The 24,387-nt window shown below is 37.0% G+C and overlaps 2 protein-coding genes across 4 annotated transcripts; one reads left to right on the forward strand and one right to left on the reverse strand.

Annotated features, from left to right (window-relative positions):
- The first annotated feature begins 312 nt into the window (after window positions 1-312).
- On the forward strand, window positions 313-2,049 carry LOC135797858 (procathepsin L-like). Its single transcript, XM_065310417.1, has 5 exons — window positions 313-452; window positions 717-866; window positions 1,023-1,409; window positions 1,461-1,621; window positions 1,794-2,049. Exons 1-5 carry the CDS (start codon window positions 330-332, stop codon window positions 1,987-1,989), a joined length of 1,017 nt encoding a protein of 338 aa, XP_065166489.1. The 5' UTR covers window positions 313-329; the 3' UTR covers window positions 1,990-2,049.
- A 145-nt stretch (window positions 2,050-2,194) lies between these two features.
- Pi3K21B (phosphatidylinositol 3-kinase regulatory subunit alpha) lies at window positions 2,195-24,369 on the reverse strand. Of its 3 annotated transcripts, XM_065310414.1 has the most exons (13): window positions 23,977-24,369; window positions 23,134-23,535; window positions 22,944-22,979; window positions 22,167-22,220; window positions 22,052-22,099; window positions 19,648-19,745; window positions 6,379-6,513; window positions 6,096-6,318; window positions 5,436-5,578; window positions 5,121-5,373; window positions 4,844-5,051; window positions 3,846-4,784; window positions 2,195-3,784 (listed from the first exon to the last, which is right to left on the reverse strand). In XM_065310414.1, exons 2-13 carry the CDS (start codon window positions 23,324-23,326, stop codon window positions 3,394-3,396), a joined length of 2,721 nt encoding a protein of 906 aa, XP_065166486.1. In that variant the 5' UTR covers window positions 23,327-23,535; window positions 23,977-24,369; the 3' UTR covers window positions 2,195-3,393. The 3 variants fall into 3 exon arrangements, with proteins under 3 accessions (XP_065166486.1, XP_065166487.1, XP_065166485.1); XM_065310415.1 differs by lacking the exons at window positions 19,648-19,745; window positions 22,944-22,979; window positions 23,134-23,535; window positions 23,977-24,369 and having other exon boundaries at window positions 22,167-22,197; XM_065310413.1 differs by lacking the exons at window positions 22,052-22,099; window positions 22,167-22,220; window positions 22,944-22,979; window positions 23,134-23,535; window positions 23,977-24,369 and having other exon boundaries at window positions 19,648-20,684.
- Window positions 24,370-24,387: the final 18 nt, after the last annotated feature.

Below are 24,387 nucleotides of genomic sequence, written 5' to 3' on the forward strand. Positions count from 1 at the left end.
TTAACTTAAGTAAAAAAACTTAAAGCTCAGTCATGAAAAATCAAAAATAAATAAATACAACCAACAAATCAATGTTTTGAAAACAGAAAGAATTAAATATTGAATGTGACTTAACTTAAGTAATACATTTAAAGTTTAAGTCATTAAAAACTAGAAACATTCTGTTTTTAATTCTTAAAACGCAATTTAAGCATGAAATTTATTTTTTGATGACAAATCAGCTCCGAATTGCAATAATTTTAAGCAATATTGCAATTTTTCAACGCTTGTACGCTTAATTAGTATTATGAACGCTTGGTGTGTCAGTTGTGACGAAGAAATTGTTGTAAATGGCGCGCCTCCAAGTCGTGCGAACCGCCGCCGTGCTATTTGCGGCGTTTGTCGCCGCCGCACGCTCCTATGACATACGTTTCGACGTCTTAGATATGTCGGACATGTGGAGCGAATTCAAGGTAAACTTCGCGAAATAAAAACAAGAGAAACTCGCACGAAACGTAGACTTTCCGCTTTTCATCTGCTGCGAGTCCTGCTGATGTAGAACTTTTCAGTTTTGTCTAGTTTTTACTCGAACCGAGTGCCGTAATGCGCAAAAATTCTTGGCACGAGTTTCGGACGCGTGTAATTCGCGTTTAAGTGCACCTTTATAGAGCGCACGTCATCAAAAACATTAAAACTATATGTGTGCTAAATAAATATTAATATAAATACTGTTTAAGGATCGTTTTAATAAAACTTACCATGGAGATCATGATGAGAGTAGGAAGGAAGCTTGGCAGGATAATATGCAGAAGATTATGCGGCATAATGCTGAAGCGGATGAAGGAAAACACAGCTTTTATATCAAGGATAATCATTTGAGTGATTTGGTACGTAATTATTAACTTTTATGTGGGAACATTTGAGAGACACGTTTTGTGCGTGCACTAACCAAATCTAACCTTAAAATATTGTGTTTTTGTACTCATGACACGTATCAGTGTTACCAACTTAATAAAATAAAATTTCCTGTGTCTTTCTTATAGCCACCGCAACTTTATCTTCAAAAAATGGTGAAACTCACCCATAGTAATCATCGAAAAGCACCAGATCCTGAAATAGTTGGTGATTTCTTTCATTATCTGCATAATATTCCAGAAGAATTAGACTGGCGTAAGAAGGGATTCAAAACACCGATTTATAACCAAAAAGATTGTGGTTCTTGTTATGCGTTTTCGATTGCAACTGTTCTACAAGCGCAAGTTTTTAAACAAACGAATAAACTTGTACCGTTAAGCGAGCAACAAATCGTAGACTGCAGTGTATCAACTGGTAATTATGGTTGTGGAGGTGGATCTCTTCGAAATACGTTGAAATATCTTGATAAATGCGGTGGACTTATGGCATATCAAGACTATCCATATCTTGCAAAGGTATTATACAAATTTAAATGAAATTTTCCAGTGGTTAATGCTTCTTTGTAGCAAAAAAAGTGTGAGTTTGACAACAGTAGAGCCATGGTTAATGTAAGTTCATGGGCGATTTTACCAGCTAGAGATGAACGTGCTTTAGAAATCGCCTTGGCAAGGATTGGACCTATTGCTGCGAGTATAAACGCAAGCCCACGCACTTTTCAATTATACCAGTAAGTAAAAAAAAAAACAAATAAATTAACTTCATTTGCGTCGCTTGCAATACATGCTGTGCCATCTAGTGGTATATAACCAAACTAAGTCATTATGTTATTTGGAACATGGCGAAGGTTAAAAACCAATAAAAAAAATGATAATTGTAATAAATTAATGTTATTATTACAGTAAAGGCATTTACGATGACGAGGCATGTTCATCAAACACGGTAAATCATGCAATGCTCCTCGTGGGCTACACAAAAGACGCCTGGATCCTGAAGAACTGGTGGGGCAGTCATTGGGGTGAAAATGGCTACATGCGACTCAGAAAGAACAAAAATCGATGCGGAGTAGCCAATTATGCTGCTTATGCTTTAGTATAATATAAAAAAAAAACATAACAAGAATGTTTGTAAGTACTTTTTCTACGTTTGTAATAAAATTTAAATGCATTTGTTATCAATGATAAATATGGCAAACTTGTTTACCTTACCGTATTTCAAATTAAGCAAACTATGCTGTATTATCGCATAGTTAAAAGTGGAATTTTTCAATTTATCACAAATAACTGCGTTAAAATACCACAAATCATATAAATATCATCTTTATTGTATAATACAAATAATAATGAAGTAATTCATATGTAGCAAGAACGACGACTTACTTTTACAATGTGTGTGTATTCATGTTCGCATTTGAACTAAAAGTATCAAAGCAGAAGATAATCAAACTTAAAACGGTTTGATTCATCCACCATTACTACATCAATGTATGACTGGTTGTCGCCATCGTTAGTGTCAGTGCATAACCAACCAACAAGCGTGTTAATTGTAGTATTGTTTCCTTCTTAATTTCCTACAGAGTGAAAGAAATAGCATGAAAAATGTTCAAACGGCTCGATGAAACAAAGACTGAAAAAAAACATGAAAGACAATCAAAAAAATCGCAAACAAAATACAAATTTTAAACTTAACAATCATTTAGAAAGAGGGCGCTGCCCTCTGACACAAAATATTAATATTAAATTATGAAAAACTCATTTTACATGAATAGAATATGATCGAGCCGCTGAAAAGTTTCACTCCTGCTCAAAATTCACTCTGTGTGGCATCTTTTTGCTCTTGCTTGCTTTCATCATACACATTATCAAAAATATGACGCAATATTGTCTCACGACGCTTTTGATTTTGCTTTGTATTACATTTTTCCGCATCTATCGAGTATCAAATAAACTATATCGTAAAAAAGTAGTGCACAAAAACGGTGAGAGATAATAGAATACGAAATGACATGAAGACCTTCCATTTCCACCAAACTTCACACCACCAACCACTTCCTGCCCCGCGACTGTCCTTGCCCTTTTCTTCTTTAGTACACTATCACAGTCATTTTAACACATGGTGTTATGGATGATTTGTTAAAAAATGTTCATGTTTTCTCCACGGATCCTAACTAATCATAAGTTATAGATAATTTTTAACCATGATATATAGAGTCCACGACTTGTACATAAATATAACAAAATTTGCATCGATTAAATTATATCCGCTTCATCATTTCTTCCTTCATTGCTCTGCACGTCATATAAATCGTATATATGTTAATTATGTGTAACATTTCCATCAGTTTAAGAGACCACATCAATTTTTAATAATAATGTTTAAATTTTATATAATTTAATATGTTCATTTGTTTTGTTTTTATCACATCACATGGTTTTAAGCACTTTTTCCTTATATTAATCATTTCTCACTCGTAGCGTAATTAATTCCTTGTCCAGCTTTGTATTAAATCGAATGTGAATGGATGGGATAGGCTAGGGTTGTATTCAGAGACTCGTTGTGTATCTCCAGCGAATTCTTCGCGTAGTGCAGCACTAGTTCCTTGAGCGACCGATAGATGTTGTACGGCTCGGCGAAACCTAAGCCTCGCGGTGTTTCGTAGATGATGCAATGATTCACGCAGCCGTTACACGCGATTGAGAGCGCATACTGATTGGTGCTGGATTTGCGGATGAGGAACGTGCCGCCCGGCTTGCCAGCGAGAAGTTTTTCGGCGGTTGGACGATCGCAGTTCAGTTTCTGCCATGTGCTCTCGTCATTGTGCGGTAAGTTGTCGCTGTCGTCGAAGATAATGGAGTCGTAGTCGTCCATCTTGACACCTTTGTTGACCAAGCATCTAAAAACACAAATTTACATTTAATAAATAAAAATATCATTTTTTGACAATAAATTCTTACTTTTTGTACTTGTCGCGTTCATTAAACAACTCGACAATGTCCGGTTTTAAAGACGTGATCTCCCGTTCAAGTGCTCGATTGAACGCTTCGCCTTGCTTGACAATCTTTTCAAGTTGTTCACAACTTTCTTCCATCGCAGTTCGTCTTTCCCGCAGAACTTCCGAATTGTTTTTCACGCCTTCTTTCTCGTGTGGCTGTGCTTCCGCCTGAATTTTCTCATGAATCAACGTATGTTCTTTAAACACCTTCACCAATTCTTTCAACGCGTCTAAAGAATGACGTTTAAACTCTAATTGGCGTTGATTACGCTCCAGATCACCATTGAGAGTGTTCAACAGCTTGTTTTTATCCGCAAGACTAGCACACACCTCGATAAAGTGCTGTTTTAGTTTATCCACATTATTATCATTCATAAGTCGATCCTCCTGGTCCTCCTTGTTGAATTTCGACAGAGGATACATCAGTTTAATATCCAAAGAAGCGTTGTATGCAGAAAGTGATTTGGTGCGAAAGTTGTTGATGAGTTCCACAACAGATGTAAACGCATACGGTGCGGTGAAGCCATAGAGACCGTTGCAGTGACATATTTTGATCAGTTTATTAGCGCCGCCTTTACGCAGCGTGAGCGTGTACTCTCCGGACTTATTCGAGGCATCACGCACCAAAAATGTGCCATCGCAGGTATCATTTAGTTTTTCATTGACTTCCTCGCGTTTTATATCACCCCAGTACCATTCTTGATGTTGGAGATTATTACTCGCTGGTTTTTCTTTGTCGCGTTCACGTTCCAGCGTCATATGCGAAGCGCCGACTCTGGAGACTTTCCGCGGTGGTATTGCTGGTACAGCGGCGAATTCCGGAAGAGTTACACCCCAGTTATGGTGAAGAAGGAGGGTTTCTACTATACGGTTGTGTAATTGTGTATTGTACACCACTTGTCTATAGAAAAACAATGAAAATTTAGCTTTGAAGCGTTAAAAATTTAAATTTTAACTTACATTATATGTTCCCATGGTGGACGTAAAAGTAAATGGCACATGACTTGTACTAGCACGTTCGGCAGACTCTTGTTGCCACGCGCGTGCTCCATTTGGCACATCCGACACAAATGCGACATGACAAACTGCAGGGTGCTGCGATGCGGCGTAGGTATTTCCTGCACCAGCGCATTCAGTTGGGAGATACAGTGGCTGTCAACGCGCGATTCTATCAAAGAAAAAGCACAATAAAAATACAAATAAACACTTTAGGCATTCCAAAGTATAAAATACATACTTGCAGCTTCCAAAAATCGATCGTACCACTGCACAGGAATGATAGGATCGGGCAACTCGCGCAAATACATCTTGATCACGTTGGCGATGCACGCGGGAGAATACTCCGACAGCTCCACCTTCTGCTCCTCGTTGAGTTTGCGTTTCAATTCGTACACTTGGTCACCAAGCGCTGAGGCCACGTAGAGGTTGTAAAGTTCTAGATTTGTGTTCGATTCAGCCAAGTTCTCCAATTCTTGCATCAAAAATACCAACTGAAATGATAAAAATTAGTTTTAGCTGCTGTAGAAAAAGTTTATGTGTTTTGTAAACTTACAATTTTCGGAGCTGGCGATTCCGCTGGATCGAACTGGACGCAGAGACTTTGTCCAAACTTGCCCACAGACTTCTTGTTGGACGCCTTGCATGGTGACGCCAATCCTGACTTTGCACATGTTCTATGCGCCACAATTCCGCAATCTACAAACAAAAAAACAAGAAAAATATAGGTAAAATACTCAAAAACAAAACAAAAACTTAATACTTTTATATAAACTAATAAATCTAGAAAGATATTCGTATGATGACATTATACCACACAAACGATTAATTCACGACTAAACTGACCGATTTTCAGCAAAAATAATTAACAGTAATGTTTAAAAAACCACTCCAACTTCCTGGATGACATTGCCTAAACAATTACATCAGAATCACACAAATCCTATGCAAGAATTGCTTGTGGTCGCCGCGAAAAACGGAAAATCCTTCTTATTCACATCGAAAAACAGTGTAAATTTAGGCCAGCCAACACAATAGCCACCAGCATAAATAATTTATACCAGAATGTTTGAAAATAAATGCACATTAATGCAAGACCGCCTGAAATTATACAATTCGTCATCTAACCTTGCGTTGTCATGTTAATAACGCGTTTGTATTTTTTGTGTATTTCGCGCAAAATTAAGTGTGAAAAGTGGAGATTTATCGGGTTTACCTTGACACGAAACGCCTTGATGCAGTAATCCTCTGAGATACTTGTTACATTTTGTACATTTCTCCAGCGAGCTGAAACTCTGCTGGAGCATGTTGTGCGCGTCGAGTTCGTCGCACGGGCTGACATCGTGCAGATGCTCGCCATCCTCTGTTTTAGTATACAACAGCTCATTGACGCAATTGAGGATCGTTTTCTGGTGGAATTCTTCTTTGATACCCATTATCTACAAATATATTAAGTATTAGTTAAGGAAAATTAAAATTTTGTTGATTTTTTTACTTACTGTAAGTTTTTCTTTGTCCAAATTCAAAAGGTCCGTGCCTTTGATGTCCTTGCACCTGAAGACGTCCGAGTACGTATACAAATTCAGCGCGGCCATCCATTCGATCACATTCGCCGAAGTCCACTCTGCGATCGGCTGCAAACAAACAAACAGAAACAATTGAACTTTTGAACAGTTTTCAACTTTCTAAACGCGCTGAAAACCAGCGATATCAAGCAGTGTATATACACACACGAACTGCGTGGGTGCGACTTTGCACTTCAATCTTTTCCACAATTCCACATTGGAAATATTTTCAGTATGTGTGTAATTCGGGTCGAATTACGGAAACCACGCTCGGTAGAAATCTAACAAACAGAGCGCGCGGTGCGCTGTGCGCGTGTACAACATTCAACATCAAGTTGGAATTAAAATGAAATTTGTGCGTTACGCACCGTGTGCGTTTTGTGCGAAACAATGACGAATAATAAACGAGCTGTGCGATATACGCGATGTATGTAAAATTGAAGCGCGCCGTGTTGCGCTGCCAATTTGTCCAAATTACTGGCTGGAGCAACACCATGGCGGGTGTATGTAGTTAGTGCGCAACAGGCTATTCCAGAGCCAAAATTTAATTATGCTCGCGAAACTTTTTCCAACGCAGAAAACATTGCGGAGGCGCGCACAACGCAGATGGTTGTGCTTCGCGCCCGGCCGGCGCGGTCTCTGGTCTCATCTACATCAAATATTTACATTGTAATGTTTAAACTCGATGAGATGCGAAATACTCCGCCGGAGCCCGGCTGCGCGTTTCGATTAAACACACATGGATGTATTTATTTGGCGAGCTTTTATTTGCATTTCACACTCGAAACGCGAAAAATAAGAGAAAATGCAGTAAAATGCATTAATAATTCACAAAACGAGAAAAATTGATAAATATTTGATAGGAAAAATGAAATTTTGGAGATTTTTTTGGGGAAAATATTTAAAAAAACTAAAACAGAAACAATTTTGCGTGTTTTGTTTAAACTTTATTGCATTGAACGGTAGAAAATAGCGAAAAACTCAAACTTTGTTTAATAAATCAATAGTTAAACTTTAAAATTGAGTTATTCTTCGTTTGGGAATTATATTTGATGCATTAAAAGTACATTAATAAATCACAAAAGCAAAAAGCTTTATTAAATATTTAAAAAATGTAAATTTTTCACATTTTCCTTGAAAAAAGTTTCAAAAATCATCATTTTAACTTACATTTTCTGCGCATTTAATATATTTATAGATATTCATGGTTTTCTAAAACAATTTGACACATTTAATTGCAAATTTATTGAAGCAAAACAGCGCAAAACAGCAAAAAACACTAAATTACTTTAATAAATCAATATTTAAATTCAAAACTTTAATTTTTCTTCATTTGCAAGTTTAATATTTCGCCAAAGAAAACATTTTCGAATTTCTCTCTACAAACGGTTTGCAAATGAATATTTTGTTAAGAAAAATTACTTTCAGTTATAAACTTAAACGCAATTCACTCAAAACCTTCATTTCCCTGCCAATTTCCACAAATTCCTACAAAAAACCTTAATATTTTGAAAATGCAAGCCAAAATAAACATTTTTCGATTCGTTTCCACCCATAGTCATAATAAAATTTAAATTAAATTAATAATAATTTGCGAGTTCAATAAAACCGGCATCTAAATTTACAACTGACATAATAATAATATTTGAAGCAGTGCCAGTGAATAATGCGTTCCCCAATTCGCACGCCAATCTTTTCGCTTTTAATAATCCGCGATGCACTACATACGCACTACATCCATTGCCCGTTTTGGCCGTTAACAACAATAAATTGCACTTTCGGACGTTTCTCCACGAAATACATGTGCGTAGCGGCGCGCTGGCAAGCCAAGCCACTTCACCAGCGCGTCGATAAGCCGCCGACACCAACACTACTACTATCACACGCCGCCGCCCGCCATTATCGCATGATACGCGACGATTGCGCCGCGCGCGGCCAACACAAAGCACACGCGGTTTATATGAATCACACGGGCCGCGGAAACACCGCAAGGCGACAATTGTTTGCATGTGTGTACTATATACACTCATCATATATACGCGGCGTTCGTAATTCGTGTACAAATTTACTTATGCATTACATAATGCGCCAACATCGTTAGTAACAAATTCGAGCGCGAGCGCGCGTCTAGCCGCTAGACGACGACGACTTGCTGTCTCACATGAGGACTACGAGAGAGTCACTAGCCCCCTGACTAGCAACATATACAAAAATGCGCCGGCAACAACGACATCGAGTCGAGAGACGCGAACGAAAAAAAAAATGTAAACGCGCGCGCTCGTTTCCGATCGATAAGTTTTTATCAAATTTACATTATTGCCACACGACGCGCGCGCAGTCATATTTTACGCCCGGTAATGTTATTCCTGTCGCATTATATAATCGTTTTTATGAGCTTTTATCATCTTTACGAAATGAATTTTACATAAATCACGTACGCAACGCAACCAGACGGCGCGCGCTGGATTAAGATTTAAATATTACAAATTACACACAAGAATAAATATTGAAATAAATATATTTAATTAATTAATGATTTTGATACAACTGCATCGTTGGCAGCGCGCAAGATTGAATGTGAAACAATGGCGCAAGGAGAACGTTTAACCTTGGAGTTGTTTTCGCGGCACGTGCGTCGTCGCCACCCCCGCAGCCACGCATCCGCACGCATACAGTGGGGGCGAGGGTGGCCCAGTGGCAAACAAAACTTTGTCGAGGCAAATATCTCAACTATTTCCAGATTAAATTTTTATTTTTACGCGACAAAACAATACCGAAAATATTTTTAGATAAAAAAAGCACACATTGTGGCAGTTTTTTAGATTCCTTTGTTACATTTTCAAGGTAAGCGTAATTATTTTGATAAAATAAGTAAAAGTAAATGAGGAATGACTATTTGGGTGAATTTTTGTCTAAGTGTATATTTAAAACACGACTTAATTAGAGATTTTCGTAAATTTGATGTTGATTTCGTAAAAGTAAGAATTTATTAAAGTTGGGCAACTTTAATGTCATTATTGGTATATTGCAAGTTCTTATTGAACGTTTTACTGATTATTAAGCCTATTTTCTTCTTAAAACATTGATTTTTAAGAAAAAAAAAAAATTCATAAAATTTGATTTCATATTATGTTTTTTCACTTTCAATCTAAGAATTTATCAAAGTTAGGCAACTTTAATATCATTATACGTGTATTTCTATTTTTTAGCGAACGTTTTTGCGTTTTTAAACAATTTCTAAAGAATTACAATTCTTTAAACATAAAGAACTTCAAAATTCATGTTTCTTTCACTTTCAAACTAAAATTTTCGATATAAATTTAAGCCTAATTTAGCTAAAAGTATATTTAATCAAATATAGGCAACTTTAATAACATTATACTAGTAAAACATCAATTTTTAAACTTTGTAAAACTAAAAAAACCTCAAAACCCCTAAAAATTTGATTAAATCTTCAGTTTTTTTGAAAAATGTTCAATATAAATCCGTGATATGCGAGGCGAGTGGCTGTGGATGCGACAATGGAATGCGGGTGTGCTGTGTGTGCTTGAGCCGCGGTCACGGGGACACGATATTCAAACTTTCGGAACGTCCTCGAACGTCCGCGCCGTCCGCCGAATCTCACGACGCCGCATGGTCAGTCAAGTCGAAGTCGAAGTCACAAAAACCGAGGTGTAGTGTATGGTATACACATACATATACGCATATGCTTTTTATATAGGTATATGTATGTGAGTGTGTTGTATAAACGCCGGAGCTCCGTCTCCGACTTCGGCTCCTCCCGGCAGTTTCAAGAAACGAGCGGATTTTTAAAGCGAAACGCTATGATGAAGCAGCAGGCAGCGAACACGAACGACTTGGAACTTTGCGCGCTTCCAAAACCAGCACACACACATACAAATACAACGCACGCGGTTCTCCGCGCTCGCATAATTTCGGTATAAAATTAACTCAAGGTTGTGTCCCCCTGCGCGGCGCGCGCGCGCGATACCTTGTTTCATTAAAGTCGTTTTCTTCACGTTCACGTTTGAATATTTCAAGTGTGGCAGAGAGACCGGTAGCCACTGGCCGCGGTAGCAATTGTTACAAAAAAAAAAACTTTCAATTCAATATTACCAAATCAAATCAAATGGAATCAAATCCAAATTTCGTCATACAGAAATTTAAATTTCATTAAATTTATTCTTCGCAGAATCAATATCAATACTTTACCAGATATTGAAGTATTCAGCATTTTGACTACCAGGAAACAATAGCCGGTAATAAAATGCTCGTTGAAGCATCGCACATAAAAATTGGCACTTTAGAAATGTTGAAATAATGAACTCGTCACTTATTTCACGCGCGTTTACATTCTCGCACGTGGAGGTTAAAATGCCACGTGGTACACTCATTCAATTGCATATGTGCAACAAAGTTGCAACGCCAAACACAAAACAAATTAAATTAATAAACAAATAAACAAAATAAAATAATGATCAGAATTTGATTGTAAAAAATTTATCGTTAATTTCTAGGAAGTAATTTCACCATCTTTCTATTTTCATGAATATTAATCCACAAGACAGTGCAATGTAAATTTAATTAATCGTCAGTCGGTAATAAAATTTCAACTCTTACGAATTTTACTATTTCCTGGACTTAGATGCGTATTTTAAATGATTTCCAAGTAATCCAAAGTATTTACATCATTCATAAATGAATATTATAACAATCATTCGGGAATTTGATTGTTTATTTAATTACTAAAGCTATATACAACTTTTTAGACCTAAACATTTGTAAAAATAATTTTTTTATTAAATTTTATGATTCTTTTCACTTTCACACTAAAATTTGTAAAATAAATTTAATGTTAATGTAGTAAAAAGTGCTTTTTTATCAATGTTAGTCAGCTTTATGTCATTATTCGTAAATTACTAGTTTTTTACCGAATTTTTTTGTGTTTCTTAGGCATATTTACTTGCCGAAACATCGATTTTCAAAAATTATGCTTTTTAAACCGAAAATAACACAAAAGAGCAATTATTGGATTAAATTTTATGCTTTTATACTTACAAACAAAAGTTTTCAATATAAAGTTAAGTTCGTTTTCGAAAAAAGTAAAATTTTACCAGAATTAGGCAACTTTTATGACATTATACGTCTATCACTATTTTTACCGAAAGTTTTTGTGATTTAAGCATATTTCCCTCATAAAACATCAATTATTAAGACATTTATAAATTTTTTAAAGAATAACAACTTTTTAGACCTCAATAAACTACAAATTTGCTTAAATTTCATGATTTTTTCGCTTTCAAACAAAAATTTTCCATGAAATCCCACTTATTCTGTCTAGGCAGTAAAGTAACCTATCCAAAAATATCAAAAAATACCTCAAAAACTGTGAATCGAACATGGTATCTCCCTCTTTCTATGCCAGAGCAGCGTGCGCGCTGGCCAAAAATAAAACAAGTTTTCCGTGAATCGCGTCAACTTGTTGCGGCGCGCGCTCGCGCGGCCGGTGCGTGTAAAATATTTGATTGAATCGAAAAGCCGGCCGATCTAGGCGCGCACAGCCAAGGCATTCACTTCCAAGCAACACACCCATCGCGCGACCAACCAACAACCAACCAACAATCAACAATCGACCAACCAAAGCGCGCATGCTTTTTTCTTTCTTCGCGCTTGATATCAATTTCTTTGCGCATATCAATATCGTCCTAAACATCCAACGCACGAGCATATTATGTGTATGTATTATATTTAATCACCGCACACCACACACACTCACACATATATAAATATATCTAGATATACTCAACGCGCGGTTGCGAATAAAATAAAGAACATATAAAATAAAAAAGCGAGCGTGATTCACACACTCAGCGAGCAGCGCAAGCCGACCGCGCGAAGCGAGAAGCGTTCGCGGTTAAATATCAAGGTTTCGCCGACGAGTTTAAGTTTAGTCCCCATTTTCTCAGCTCACAGCGAAGCAGGCAATGCTAAAAAAAATGCGCGTGGTTATTTTATAGATTATAGGCATTGTTTAATCTATTTTAGAATCTAGATTAACTCTAGACTTATTGTAATCGACATGATTAGTAAAAATTCATTTTTATTTACTTATCGTAATCAGTAATCGGAAACTGATTTCAATTTTTGCATTTAATGCTTATCATGTTTTATCTGATATGAGAAAATATTCAATTATACAAAAATGTTGAGTTAGTAAAAAAATTGCATTTTTGTTGGATATTTGGAAAGTTACTGTTTGTGACGTCAATATTGAGTTAACAAAACGAAAAAATTGCATGTGTGTGACGTCAGTTTTGATTTGTACAGTAAAAATAGTTCCCTACACTTTTTGACGAATTTTCGAAATGTAAACTTTTTTTAGTGAAATGAAAATGTCTGTGTATTATGATAAAAAATAGTACATTATAACTTATTTAGGGTTGTATAATGCTTGTATAACTCTAAATGTGTGTTTTACTATTGAATTTATTAAAAATGTCATGTTCATAGTTTTTACTCTAAAATGGGCAAAATTTATGTTATACGCTATGTTTTATTAACTTCTGTTGCGAAAAAAACTATTTACAGACATTTTTACTACCGGTAGGTCTTTAAAAAACCCTTAAAATTACTCTCAAAAGACATTTCCTACATCCATATTTCTCAATATTTTACTTAACAAATATTTTACTTAACAAAAAAGTAAAATTTTATAAATATTAAATGTGTGAGACGTCAATATTGTCAATTATGTTGTACACATTTTAGCATTCCCTCACCTTTCAACTTTTTGTTTACCAAAATAACAATCACCCCACACATCTGATAACACAAAAAACGTGTCCTGCATTCAATGACTCACTTTTCATTAACCCAACTAAAAATTTAATGACATTCATTTATCGCCAATGATAACGCTCATTTTTTAATCATTATGCTTCCAGTCGCATACGTAAAAGCTGCGCATTACAATAATCACAAACGATTTATCCGCCACTACATCCACTCGTGCGTAAAATTAGTTATAAAGCACAAAATCACACACAAATCAATAAATGCCTAGTTTTATTTTTAATTTCACCTCGTTGATAATACTCTCAACTTATGAAATATTTACCGGCGTGGGTTGTGCATATATTTTTTAATAATATTAATGCCATCTCGCCTGGCGCCTGGCGAGATAAAACTCGAAACATTGCTCGTTAATCAATCGGCGATATATTGTCTCTCTCGTCGTCTAGGCGCCACTAAAATCCTTCGAATATGTATGCGCGCTAGACGTAACTGTTTTCCTTGCCGCCGCCCACTCGGAAATTGTTAAAACTAATAAAGTTTCCATCACGTGGTACGATAACATTTATCAACGATAGCGCGCGCAGATTAACGCAAATTAAAACGCATTAAATATTTAGATCGCGTAAATCGATAGTAGTGCTGCAGCGCAGCGTAATTATCTCGTAATTATCAGGTAATTAAAAAGAATTTCATTAACGTGAAAAATTTTAATGATGCACGTGAAAATATATCGCCAGTTAGCTTGTTATTTGTTTACGTACGAGTCCTTCCCCTGTTTAGTTTAGTTCAGCTTGCAAGAGAACGATTTGCATACATTGATATTTAAAATCAGCAGCAGCCTGGAGAGTTCGGAGGAAATATTTTCGCTCGCTTGAACGAGCGCGCGCATGCACATGCACATGCAGAGAGACGCGCGCGATGTGACCTTAAAGCTTAAAGCAAAACTGCTAAACAGCTAAACACTATATAGAGGCACTGCCAGCGCATTTGTTGCTCGATTATTTATTCATGTGGCAAGTCGAAACGCTAAATATTCTGCGCAATAGCATGGAATATGTAGAGATTATTAAAAATACGAATTTGGATCTCTAGACTAGTCTGGAGAGAGCAATACTCGGCGCGAAATTTGCATCTGAATGTTTATTATATAAGCAAATATAAGGTTTCAAAAGTGGTGAGATTGGACAATGTGTGTGGCGCATGCGCAGTGTGAGTTTTATGATATAAATAGAAAATTATAAAGTTTAGAGTAGTTATAATGGCTGTAAAACAATAAATGGTGTTTTCATAGTGAATTTATTAAGAATGGCAAATTAATTCATGCTTTTTACTGCAAAATGGATGGAATTAGTGTTGCCCACCATGTTTTATTAATATTTGTGGGGAAAAAACTATTTATTGACGGCTTTACTCCCAGGAAGTCTTTAAAAACCCTTAAAATTACTCTCTAAAATGATAAAACCATCTCCTGCATCCGTATTTCTCCATATTTTGCTTAAAATACTCCAGAAACATAAAAAATAATAATAAAAGCGCAAATTGTTTAAGTAAAATAAACAAAAAGCTAAATTTTATTAATGATATATACTTTAAATGTTTATAATTCAATAAACATGTATTTTAACATATTTACATATATAATTTATTATTAATGAAATAATAATGCATTGTTTTTGGTCAAAAATAGACCAAATCAATATCGTCGACCATGTTTTGATAATTTCTATCATTAAAAACAATTTGTTAATAGTATAACTCACCAAAAGTCATCTCCTAAATTAACATTTCTCTAAATTTTGCAGTTATTTTGTCTTCAAACATCATAAAGCCTATTAATTCACCATAAAATAAGAAATAATAATAAAAGTTCAAGCTACATTTAACTATAATGTTTATAAATCAATAAAAAAAGTATTTTATCATGGAATTTATTATAAATGCGCCATTAATGAATTATTTTCACACAAAATATAGACCAGATAAATAAAATCAGATCGTTAAAAACAATTTGTTACTAGTATAACTAACCAGATGTCTTCTAAAACCCTCAAAATTCCTCTCAAGACTTAAAACATCTCCTAGATCTGCATTTCTTTACATTTCGTTATTATTTTCTCTTCACACGTAATAAAAATCTATTAATTCATTATAAAAATAGAAAATAACAATAAATAGTTGTATTAACATGAAATTTATTATAAATGCGGTATTTATGCATTGTTTTTGTCCAAAAATAGACCGAATCAATATCGCAGGCCATGTTTCAACTGTTAAATTTATTTTATTATGGTTTATAATATGCTATATACTATTTTTATGGTAGAAAACAATTTATTAATAGTAAAACTCACCGGAACTGTTTTAAAAACCCTCAAAATCTAAAAAAAACTTGCATGAAAACATTAAATAACAATAAAAGCGGAAGATTTTTTTAAAACTAAAAAAAACTTCTCAATTTAATAATTTTATTTATTAAATTCATTTGATAGGCAACAAAGTAAAATATCATGTGTGCATGTGTATCAATCAACGACCGAGACGTCAATCAACCGTCGCGCACTGTGTATATAATTATCGTAATTAACTCGCTTCGCAATGACCTACCATTAGTGCGACGCGCGAGCGTCACCGGCTTCTCGTCGAATAATGCGCGAGCGCCCGCGGATAACGAGCATGACTTAAAGCATGACATAATTCCAATTTTTCGCATCGTTTCCAACACAATTTGAGCACAATAACTTTTCAAACGCACACCACACCAACTCCGACATTTTTCGCTAATAATTCGCGTCGCGTGTGTAATATTGTTATCGGCCTCGTGAACCAATAAACGGATTTCCAAGATAACTGCACCGCGAACGTGTAAAACGCTAAAAATAAAACAAATATCACTCTCATTTAGTGATAATTTTTGTTTCCGTCTCAAAAAAATTGCACCTAAATTGTGTCAAATTTTTCCGAAAATAAATTCGTTTGGCTGCGAATCACGCGCATAATGTGCGCAATGATAATTATAAATATAAAACACGTATAAATTATTCGGAATAAGCAAAAAGTGCACCGTTTTCAAGGCTGCGCTATAGCGGCGCCCTCAAAAATAAAATGATCTACTTATTTTGTACATAATTTATTGTACACGCGGCTAAAAATAAAAAATAGAATAAAACCGTTGGGGAATTCGCGAGTTACGTAAAAATAATAAAAAAGAAGCAGGCGCTTTCGCACATAGTGCAAAAATCTTCGATTTTTTGACGATCTGCCAGCTGATAGATATTTTTAAATGATTGTGTATAAAGAAATCGTCCGAGATGATTCCAAAAGATTCACGTACCTACTAAAACCCCACCCGGCATATTCATCATTAAACTAAATAAATATTTATATATGAAATAAAATCGTAATTTTTTTTGTACGTGTTTCGCAGGTATTTTTATACAAATATTCGAAAATTTTCAGGTTTTTACATGAATATGCAGAGTGTGGTTTGGTTTTAATTCAGTTTTGTGTTAATTTCTCACAAACGTCAGTATTTCCGAAAGGTTTTCATTTTTAAAGAATGAAATATTCAATCATTTAGAATTTTAAATGAGTAGGATGTGTTTTACTTTTTTAATTTCCTGACTTTTTAAAAATTTCGTACCTAATATTGTATTCACTTTGTGGCAAATTTGTTTAAAGCTCAGAAACAGGCGTAAAAAAGAATATATTAATAAGGTAACACACAGAAAGTCTCTTAAAATTACTACTAAGCCCTAAAAACATCTCCTAAATTAACATTTCGTAATAATTTGCTGTTATTTTCCTCTCAAACATAATAAAAGTCCAGTAATTCATCATAAAAATACGAAATAAAAATAATATCGAAAGAATTTTGATTATAATGTGTCTATACATGAAGAAATAGGTGTATTATTATGGAATTTGTTATAAATGAGGCATTAATGCATTGTTTTCAACCAAACAAACCAAATCAATATCGTCAGCCATATTTTAATCATTTTTATCGTAAAAAAAACAATTTGTTAATTGTATAAAGCACCGGAAGTCTTCGAAAACCCGAAAAATTACTTTCAGGACCTAAAAACATTTGCTAGAACAGCATTCTTCAATATTTTCCAGTTATTTTCCCTTCAAACAGTATAAAAGCCAATTAAATCATCATAATATAAAAATCAACAATAATAGCGGAAGATTTGTGACCATAATTGTTCATTAATCAACAAATTAATGTATTGATGAGTGTTTTAATTCATTTTGATGTTATTTTAACTCAAAAAAATCGATGTTTTCCTAACTGTAATATAAAATAGATAATAATTTATCATTTTGAATGAGTAGAATATATTCTTTTACTGTTTGTAGACTGAGTAATATTGAATTCACGTTGTGGCAAATTCGATTAAAGCTCACGAGCCAGACGATGTTCCAGGTCGCGTTCATCGCGCGCGCGAATCTAAGTACCCTTTATCGCGTCAGCAAATTTATAGATTACACCATAAAAAAAACCTTCAACTAGAAACCGAACACACCACAATGCGCGCTCGATATGAAAAGTGCATACCGATCTCCTCGACGCGTCGAAAACTAAAACAGCACCGCGAGAAAATCCAAGTAACACAAATTGCACGAAACGCAAATGAAAATCCACAACACCAGCACAAAAAAACGAATTAACACCAACAAATGATGAGCTAATCTTGATCGCTTTGCCTAATGAATATTTATGTTATCTGCGTCTGTCTGTGCGCCGCGTGGGTTTAATTAAACAATTTATCATTAGGTAGTGCTAATGTTGATAATATGATAATATTAGTCTAACAAATGTTTTCAAATTTCAAACAAACTCCTAAACTCAAACCGTAATTCTAAAACAAAGTCTAGCCTGAAAATGAATTTCATTAATTATGCTTTGAGGCACCTATGTGCATAAGTAATACAATTTATATTTATATTATAAAAAAATGAAATCCGCGCGCGGTTGGCGTCGGCATCGCACTTGTAATATTCACCATACACCAAAAGGTCATCGTCGAGGTTATCCGGCGGGCCTCGCGCTTCCAACTTTCGTTCGGCTCAGATATTTCACATAAAACCTACAAAACTCAAAGCTTTAACATCAAAAAATCACTAAATACGGTCCTGATATTTAAAATATAAATAAATTCCTGTAGATATTTATTTAATACGGTCCGTTACTTTGACGTAGATGCACAAAATCTCGAGCAGATGATACTCTTATCATCCGCGCGCGATAAACGCGATTTCTGGTATGAGAAAAAAAGCGCGCCGATAATTTCCGCTTATCGCACGCCATTTTTTCGGAATCAATTTGCGCCGCAATAATTACTCACAGACGGCATCACCTCCGCGCGTACTCGACCTCTGAAAAAATAATAAAAGCACTCATCGCAGCGCACATTTCGATAGTTTTTCTCATCGAGAGACCCAATTAAAACCATTATTAGACACAATCGGCGCGCGCGCGACTAATAATAGCCCACGGTGCGTCGTTCAAGTGCACCACCACATGGCGCCGCGCTGTCGATATTAACGCAATATGCATCCACAAGAATAAAAAAAATACAATTTATGCAAGAATGCGCAAATGCGCAATGCTGAGCTCAGCGCGAAAAGTCTCTCGCGCGCGCAGTCAATGCTTAATGCTTAGGTCGACTTTTATATATTCGCGTGTGTGTGTTTTGTGTCACACACCATCGCCAGCGAGAGAGAATATATCGCAGAGGTCGTTCCACATTGTGTCTCGCGCACCACGCGCACGTTTTATTGTAATTATTACGCTCGCAATAATTGTAACGCGCTACAATTTGCATTGCACTTCACAATTGTGTTCAAATCACAAATGCAAGCAACTATACACCCAGAAAATGTTTCTATTCTCGAATAAACTAATGACAATTATTAAATAATTAAGTTTTTGTATTGATTTTTTTAATTTTAGAAATTATTGACCTCAAATTATGTCAATTCCAATTTCTTATCAGTGGATTATGATACGAAATGCAAAGTAAACCATAAATATTTTTAGTTTTTTTGATTGAATTTGTAACGCGTAATTACATCGTGCCGCTGACACGCTTATAAATAAATTAAATTGACGCGCTTGACGCAAAGGGTGAGATTGGCACCGAATTCATTATATTTTGATTGCGCTAAACGCCGCCGCAGCGGGATGGGGAGGAGGCGGCGGCGGCGGCGCCGGCTCGCGTCGACACAACCTAGCAACAGAGCTCTGACCTCAAGCGCCTTCTCCTTCCGCTTCCTGTTGCTTAGCAGCATTAGGCCCTTTAAGCCCTGTGAGGACCTAATCAGCTGATCGTTATCGCGGCGATGAAAGAATTCCAAGCAGAGAAAAATGAAGAACAAGAAGAACAAGAAGAGGGTACTCACCAGGTTTTCCAGTTTGAGTGGTGGGGCGCCGGGCACCTTCTGGCAGCCTTGCACGTAGGCGAACCGCGCGCACACGTTGTGGTAACAGGCATGGCAATCTGGTGAACATAAAGAGGCGCACGTACAGCAGCACGTCGGGTGGCAGGAGCACAGGAAGCCGTGCACCGAGATCGGTCTGGCGCAGTAGCTGGGGGATGGTTCGGGGACAACGCCGGCGTCGCCACCGCCACCACCGTTGAGTGAACTGGCGGATTCACGCAGCACAAACATTTCGACGTCGACGTCCGACCGGTTGGAGCGCATCGCCGGCGGCGTTTGCTGCGGTTCGGGAGCCGGGCTCACGCCGCGCAGCATGTAGTTCTCGGTGTCGATGCTCACCACCGGCGGTGTTGGTTTCAGCTCGGGCACGAGCTGTTCGTAGCCCTTGTAACGTGCCGCTTCGAGAGGCACCAGGTAGCGATGGACGAACTCTTCCATCGCCGCTTGACCTACCGGCCCCGCTAGACTCTCCGCCGACAAGCAGTCGTTGGCGTTCTGGCTCATTATGTCATCACGACGCGATTAGAAAGGGATTCGCACTGGCTGGTGGTTCGAATTATTAGGGAGTCACACTGGCGCAGCACCGACGACTGCTTTGTCCTCCGCATAGCAGGCGCGCGGCGCGGCTGCACGCTAGAATCAATCGGCCAACTTTTTCACATTCGCGCTGCGAACACGAGGCTTGCTGCGCGCTGCGACACACCATAGATCCATCCGACCAGAGAAAACCAGCCGGCTGAGCCACCAATCCTACAAGGGGCTCGATGGCGTGATGGCACGGGAAACGTACGCGACCGGCGACGACTAGCTGTGTACTTCGGTGCGCTCACCGCTCGCTAAGTCGACTAGCTGCGGCAGGCCGCTAGTTGGTTGGCTGTTGCTACCGAGAGACGGGCCGAGCGGGCACGACCGGCGGATGCGGATGCCGAACGCCGCTCGATGCGCAGCGCCCCTTCGTCGGCCCCGGAGAACTAACCAAACTAGCGGCTACCGACCACGCGGTTCGCTCATGCGCAGCTCCGCCAACCGAAACACGCCATCCTTCTCATACACATGCCAACACAGTAGGGCGTCGCCGTCACACTCGCCGTGACCTCCTCTGCTTCGCCAATCAACGAATCAACGGTTTATCGGCGGCCGCTCGCCAGCGCACGGCGCGCGCTTGCGGTATAATTTTAACATTTTACATAATTCTCCGGCGAGCGCAAGCGAATCGACTCGACTGGCCCAAATAAATCCATATAAATTCAACCGCACACACAATGGCGAGCGTGCGAGTTACCCTCCACACTCGCTTCTTCGGCCATTTCGCGCACGTAACCGGTCGCCCCGGGAATGAAATTAAATTATTTCTATTCTTGACGACATGACGAGAGTCTCCAACACGGAACGGGCGCGAGCGTGGCCTTGGTTTTGGCACGTATTTTACGATCGCCAAGCATAAAACGCACAAAAGATTCGGTAGCACGCATGAATATAATTCCTCGAGAATACTTCCCGGCCGCGCTTGCATTTAGATGTCTCATTAAAAATCTCCGATTCTATTACAACTAAACGCTCCTACTTAGCATGCGCACAAGAAACTTCCCTTTGTCTAACTTTAATCGGGTCAGAACCTAAAGCAACTTTATTTCAATTCATGCATAAACCAGGTGTTGTAATACACCAAGCAGAAATTAATTATTAACACCGATACGCGTCGAGATAACAATACTACTACAATATAAAAATCAGCCTATCGTAGAGATATGAAGAAAATACAAGTTTCTGAGTTAATTTTAGCTGCGATATCCTAACAATAATCTTAATTCATTGAAATGTGTTGCAATAAATGTCTCAACGTCTCAAGGCTGCGACTCGAAACTAAAATTCGTGCTGCACTAGGAAAACAAACAAAAAGTGAGTAAACCAAGTTTACAATTCATTTATTTCGAGATTAAAACCAACTACAATCGACGAAATCACTTACACATTTGATATTATCCGATAGAATATCAATGCGCATAGATTACACGCGATGAAACATCTATTGATTCTGATTTTTTTCAATTTTAATGACGCCGAACCCGAAATACGCGTAATTACGATCACTTACGTCTAATTTCAAGTTTCCTGCTGGTGTTATCCCGGCGGGCGCGTTACTTACGGCGCCAACAAGGCATGTCACTGAATAATTGCGCTTAATTATTATTATTATCATCATGATTATCATTGCCAATGTGTGGAGTGAGATGTGGCTGAAAATTGTGCGCCGCGTTAACACGTTCAACGCGTTTGTTTTGCTGCCAGAACGATCTCGGGAAGGTTTAATGTGCTTTTAATTGATTATTTTAGTGAGTAAAGAGCCCATTCAGAGGGGACTTACCTTTGCAAACGAGTGCGACTCGACCAGTTCCCCAGATGTAATCTTTGCCTATAGAAAAATTGAATATTTAGGTTATTTATGTGTTAATTTCATGTTTTTGGCTGGTAATACTTACAATGAAGACAGAATAGTGGCTGGACTGTGTAACTGGGTACCAAATTAATGCAACCTGTGGAAATGTAATGATTTAGATTGGTTTACAATCAAAAATATTCACAGTTTTTAATTTGAAGAATTTAATACTAGGCAACCCACTTAACATCAAATTGACATGTAATAAAATAAAGATGGCGATTGCAATGCATAAAAATTGAAAGAAAAAGTCGAAAATGTGTTTAACAAGTGTAAAAACAACAAAATACTTGGTGAGTCACATTCCTATCAGTATTTTTATATTTCCTACTATTTTCTTGTTCTGAATTACACCTCAAAATAAAATAAACATGCTATTATCAACTATCTTGTACTGATTGGTTCTGCCAACTACATAACCTTAAATAAATTACCTAACGCTATACAATTAATTAAACAATCTTTAAAAAAAAAACGTGTACAGTTCACTACCATTACTCGCTAATTGCTAAACCTTGATCTAGACTCTCAACATTTTTTCTGACGCTATTTCCGTAGACATATGATGAGAAGTAAACGAATAACGAGGAAATAAATGAACTGCCAAGTGAAAAAAATCGTAAATTTTGGCACCTGTGCTGTCACACCATGAAACGCGGCACTATTTTTGCCTCACACCCGCAACGCACGCGTTGTATTTATATTTTTTTCCTGTCACTACAGATATACAACTTTTACTAATAGTGTTTTAACCTAATCTAACAAAAACTAACCAAAACCACTTAAAAATTGTATTGTAGTAAATTAAAAAAGTGCATACCTGCCGGTGTCGTTAATGAAGGCTTAATGTATTCAGCTAAAAACAAAACAAAACAATTGCACAATGTTTTCAACAAACAACTTCAATATTTTTGTTTAAATATGCAATATAAATGATAATTTTTGCTTAATTTAGTTAATAATTACAATATTTATTTAAGTGAAGTAAGTGAATTTATTGTTTTACTTACAACATACATATCCTTTCTGGTTGGTTTTGGGATTGTAAGCCATCATCCACTTCTTCTGGTGGGCAAACACGGGCTTAGATCCCAGATGGACCACAATGCTATCATTTGCTGAATAAGAGAGTGCATTATCGATGGCGGTCGCCTCTGTCTTGGCATCAAAAGACCTTCTTGCAACGTAATTTGCAAGATCCATTTTGTATGTGAAAGCTTTCAATGTGTATATTGAAGTATTGTTTCCTTCCTATGGTTTTCCTCCTTTCCAGCATTATCTTCCTTCTCCTCTGAGTATATCCTGATGCAAGAGCTCTGATGCAATCTACATTCATTTCTGTTTGGATGGGCCTGACTATTAGGTATCCATCTTTTCTTTTATGACACATACAATTTTATCACAGCAAATATCTAAAAATAACAAAGAAAAAAATTAGTTTTTGCACAATATTAAGTAATGATTAAATAAGTATTTAAAAATACAGGAAATTGTAAGAATAATTTGTAAGGAATTCAATTATTGTTAATTTTGTGTCTGATTATTTAAAAATCAGGCGTTTTTGCATATTTTTAAAGAAGTTATCAGTAGAAAACTGTCAAAAACGGATGATTTTTATCAATTACCTCATAACTTTTTAAATATGATGTTTGTCCACGTTATTTTTTAACTGACTGTTGAAATATTAAATAAAGAACACTTATTGTAAAGATTATTACTGTAACTTTTCCGGTTTTGTGGTAAGACTAAATTTTATCTGTCAAAAACTAATCTTTCTTACGCTTATCATATACGAATGATAAGAACAGTGATACAAAATGTGTGTTGCATGTATGAAGGTTTTTGACACTTACCTATTGCGAATATTAAGAAACTTTGGTGAGATAGTACGAGTAGATTTCAAGAGGAAATTCGACGAAATCCCACAGGGTGCGCACAGTAAAGGGAAAACGGATATCAAGCGGGTGATAGCGCGCGGGCGTCGCTTCGCGTGCGCATTTTATTTCGCCTCGGCATTCGTCGCTCGCCGCACACGATCAACTCGCGTTCGCGAACAAATCGAACAAAACATCGCACGCATCGGTCATTGGGATGCCGAAGTGCCGAAGCTAGGTCGTAATGGCGTCACCTCGCACTTGTAACCCAAATGCACGACTAGCAAGTGCACTCGGTTTACGGTAAACATCCACGCTTTGGGGAAAACAAATGTGATAGCATTTGTTCTTTGCTTTTACTCGCTGACTGTGGGGATTTTTAGTGGTTGG

Source organism: Atheta coriaria, unplaced genomic scaffold, assembly GCF_025399875.1.
Source record: "Atheta coriaria isolate IRGN ID8LTWV9N9 unplaced genomic scaffold, Caltech_Dcor_3.1 hic_scaffold_8_pilon, whole genome shotgun sequence".
NCBI lineage: Eukaryota > Metazoa > Arthropoda > Insecta > Coleoptera > Staphylinidae > Dalotia > Dalotia coriaria.

Coding starts and splice junctions, on each gene's coding strand:
- LOC135797858 (XM_065310417.1), top strand. CDS start 330: ATGGCGCGCCTCCAAGTCGTGCGAACCGCCGCCGTGCTATTTGCGGCG. Junction 453..716: donor ACATGTGGAGCGAATTCAAG/GTAAACTTCGCG, acceptor ATACTGTTTAAG/GATCGTTTTAATAAAACTTA. Junction 1,622..1,793: donor CGCACTTTTCAATTATACCA/GTAAGTAAAAAA, acceptor TTATTATTACAG/TAAAGGCATTTACGATGACG.
- Pi3K21B (XM_065310413.1), bottom strand. CDS start 20,190: ATGAGCCAGAACGCCAACGACTGCTTGTCGGCGGAGAGTCTAGCGGGG. Junction 5,052..5,120: donor TCGATTTTTGGAAGCTGCAA/GTATGTATTTTA, acceptor TTTCTTTGATAG/AATCGCGCGTTGACAGCCAC. Junction 3,785..3,845: donor GAACGCGACAAGTACAAAAA/GTAAGAATTTAT, acceptor TTGTGTTTTTAG/ATGCTTGGTCAACAAAGGTG.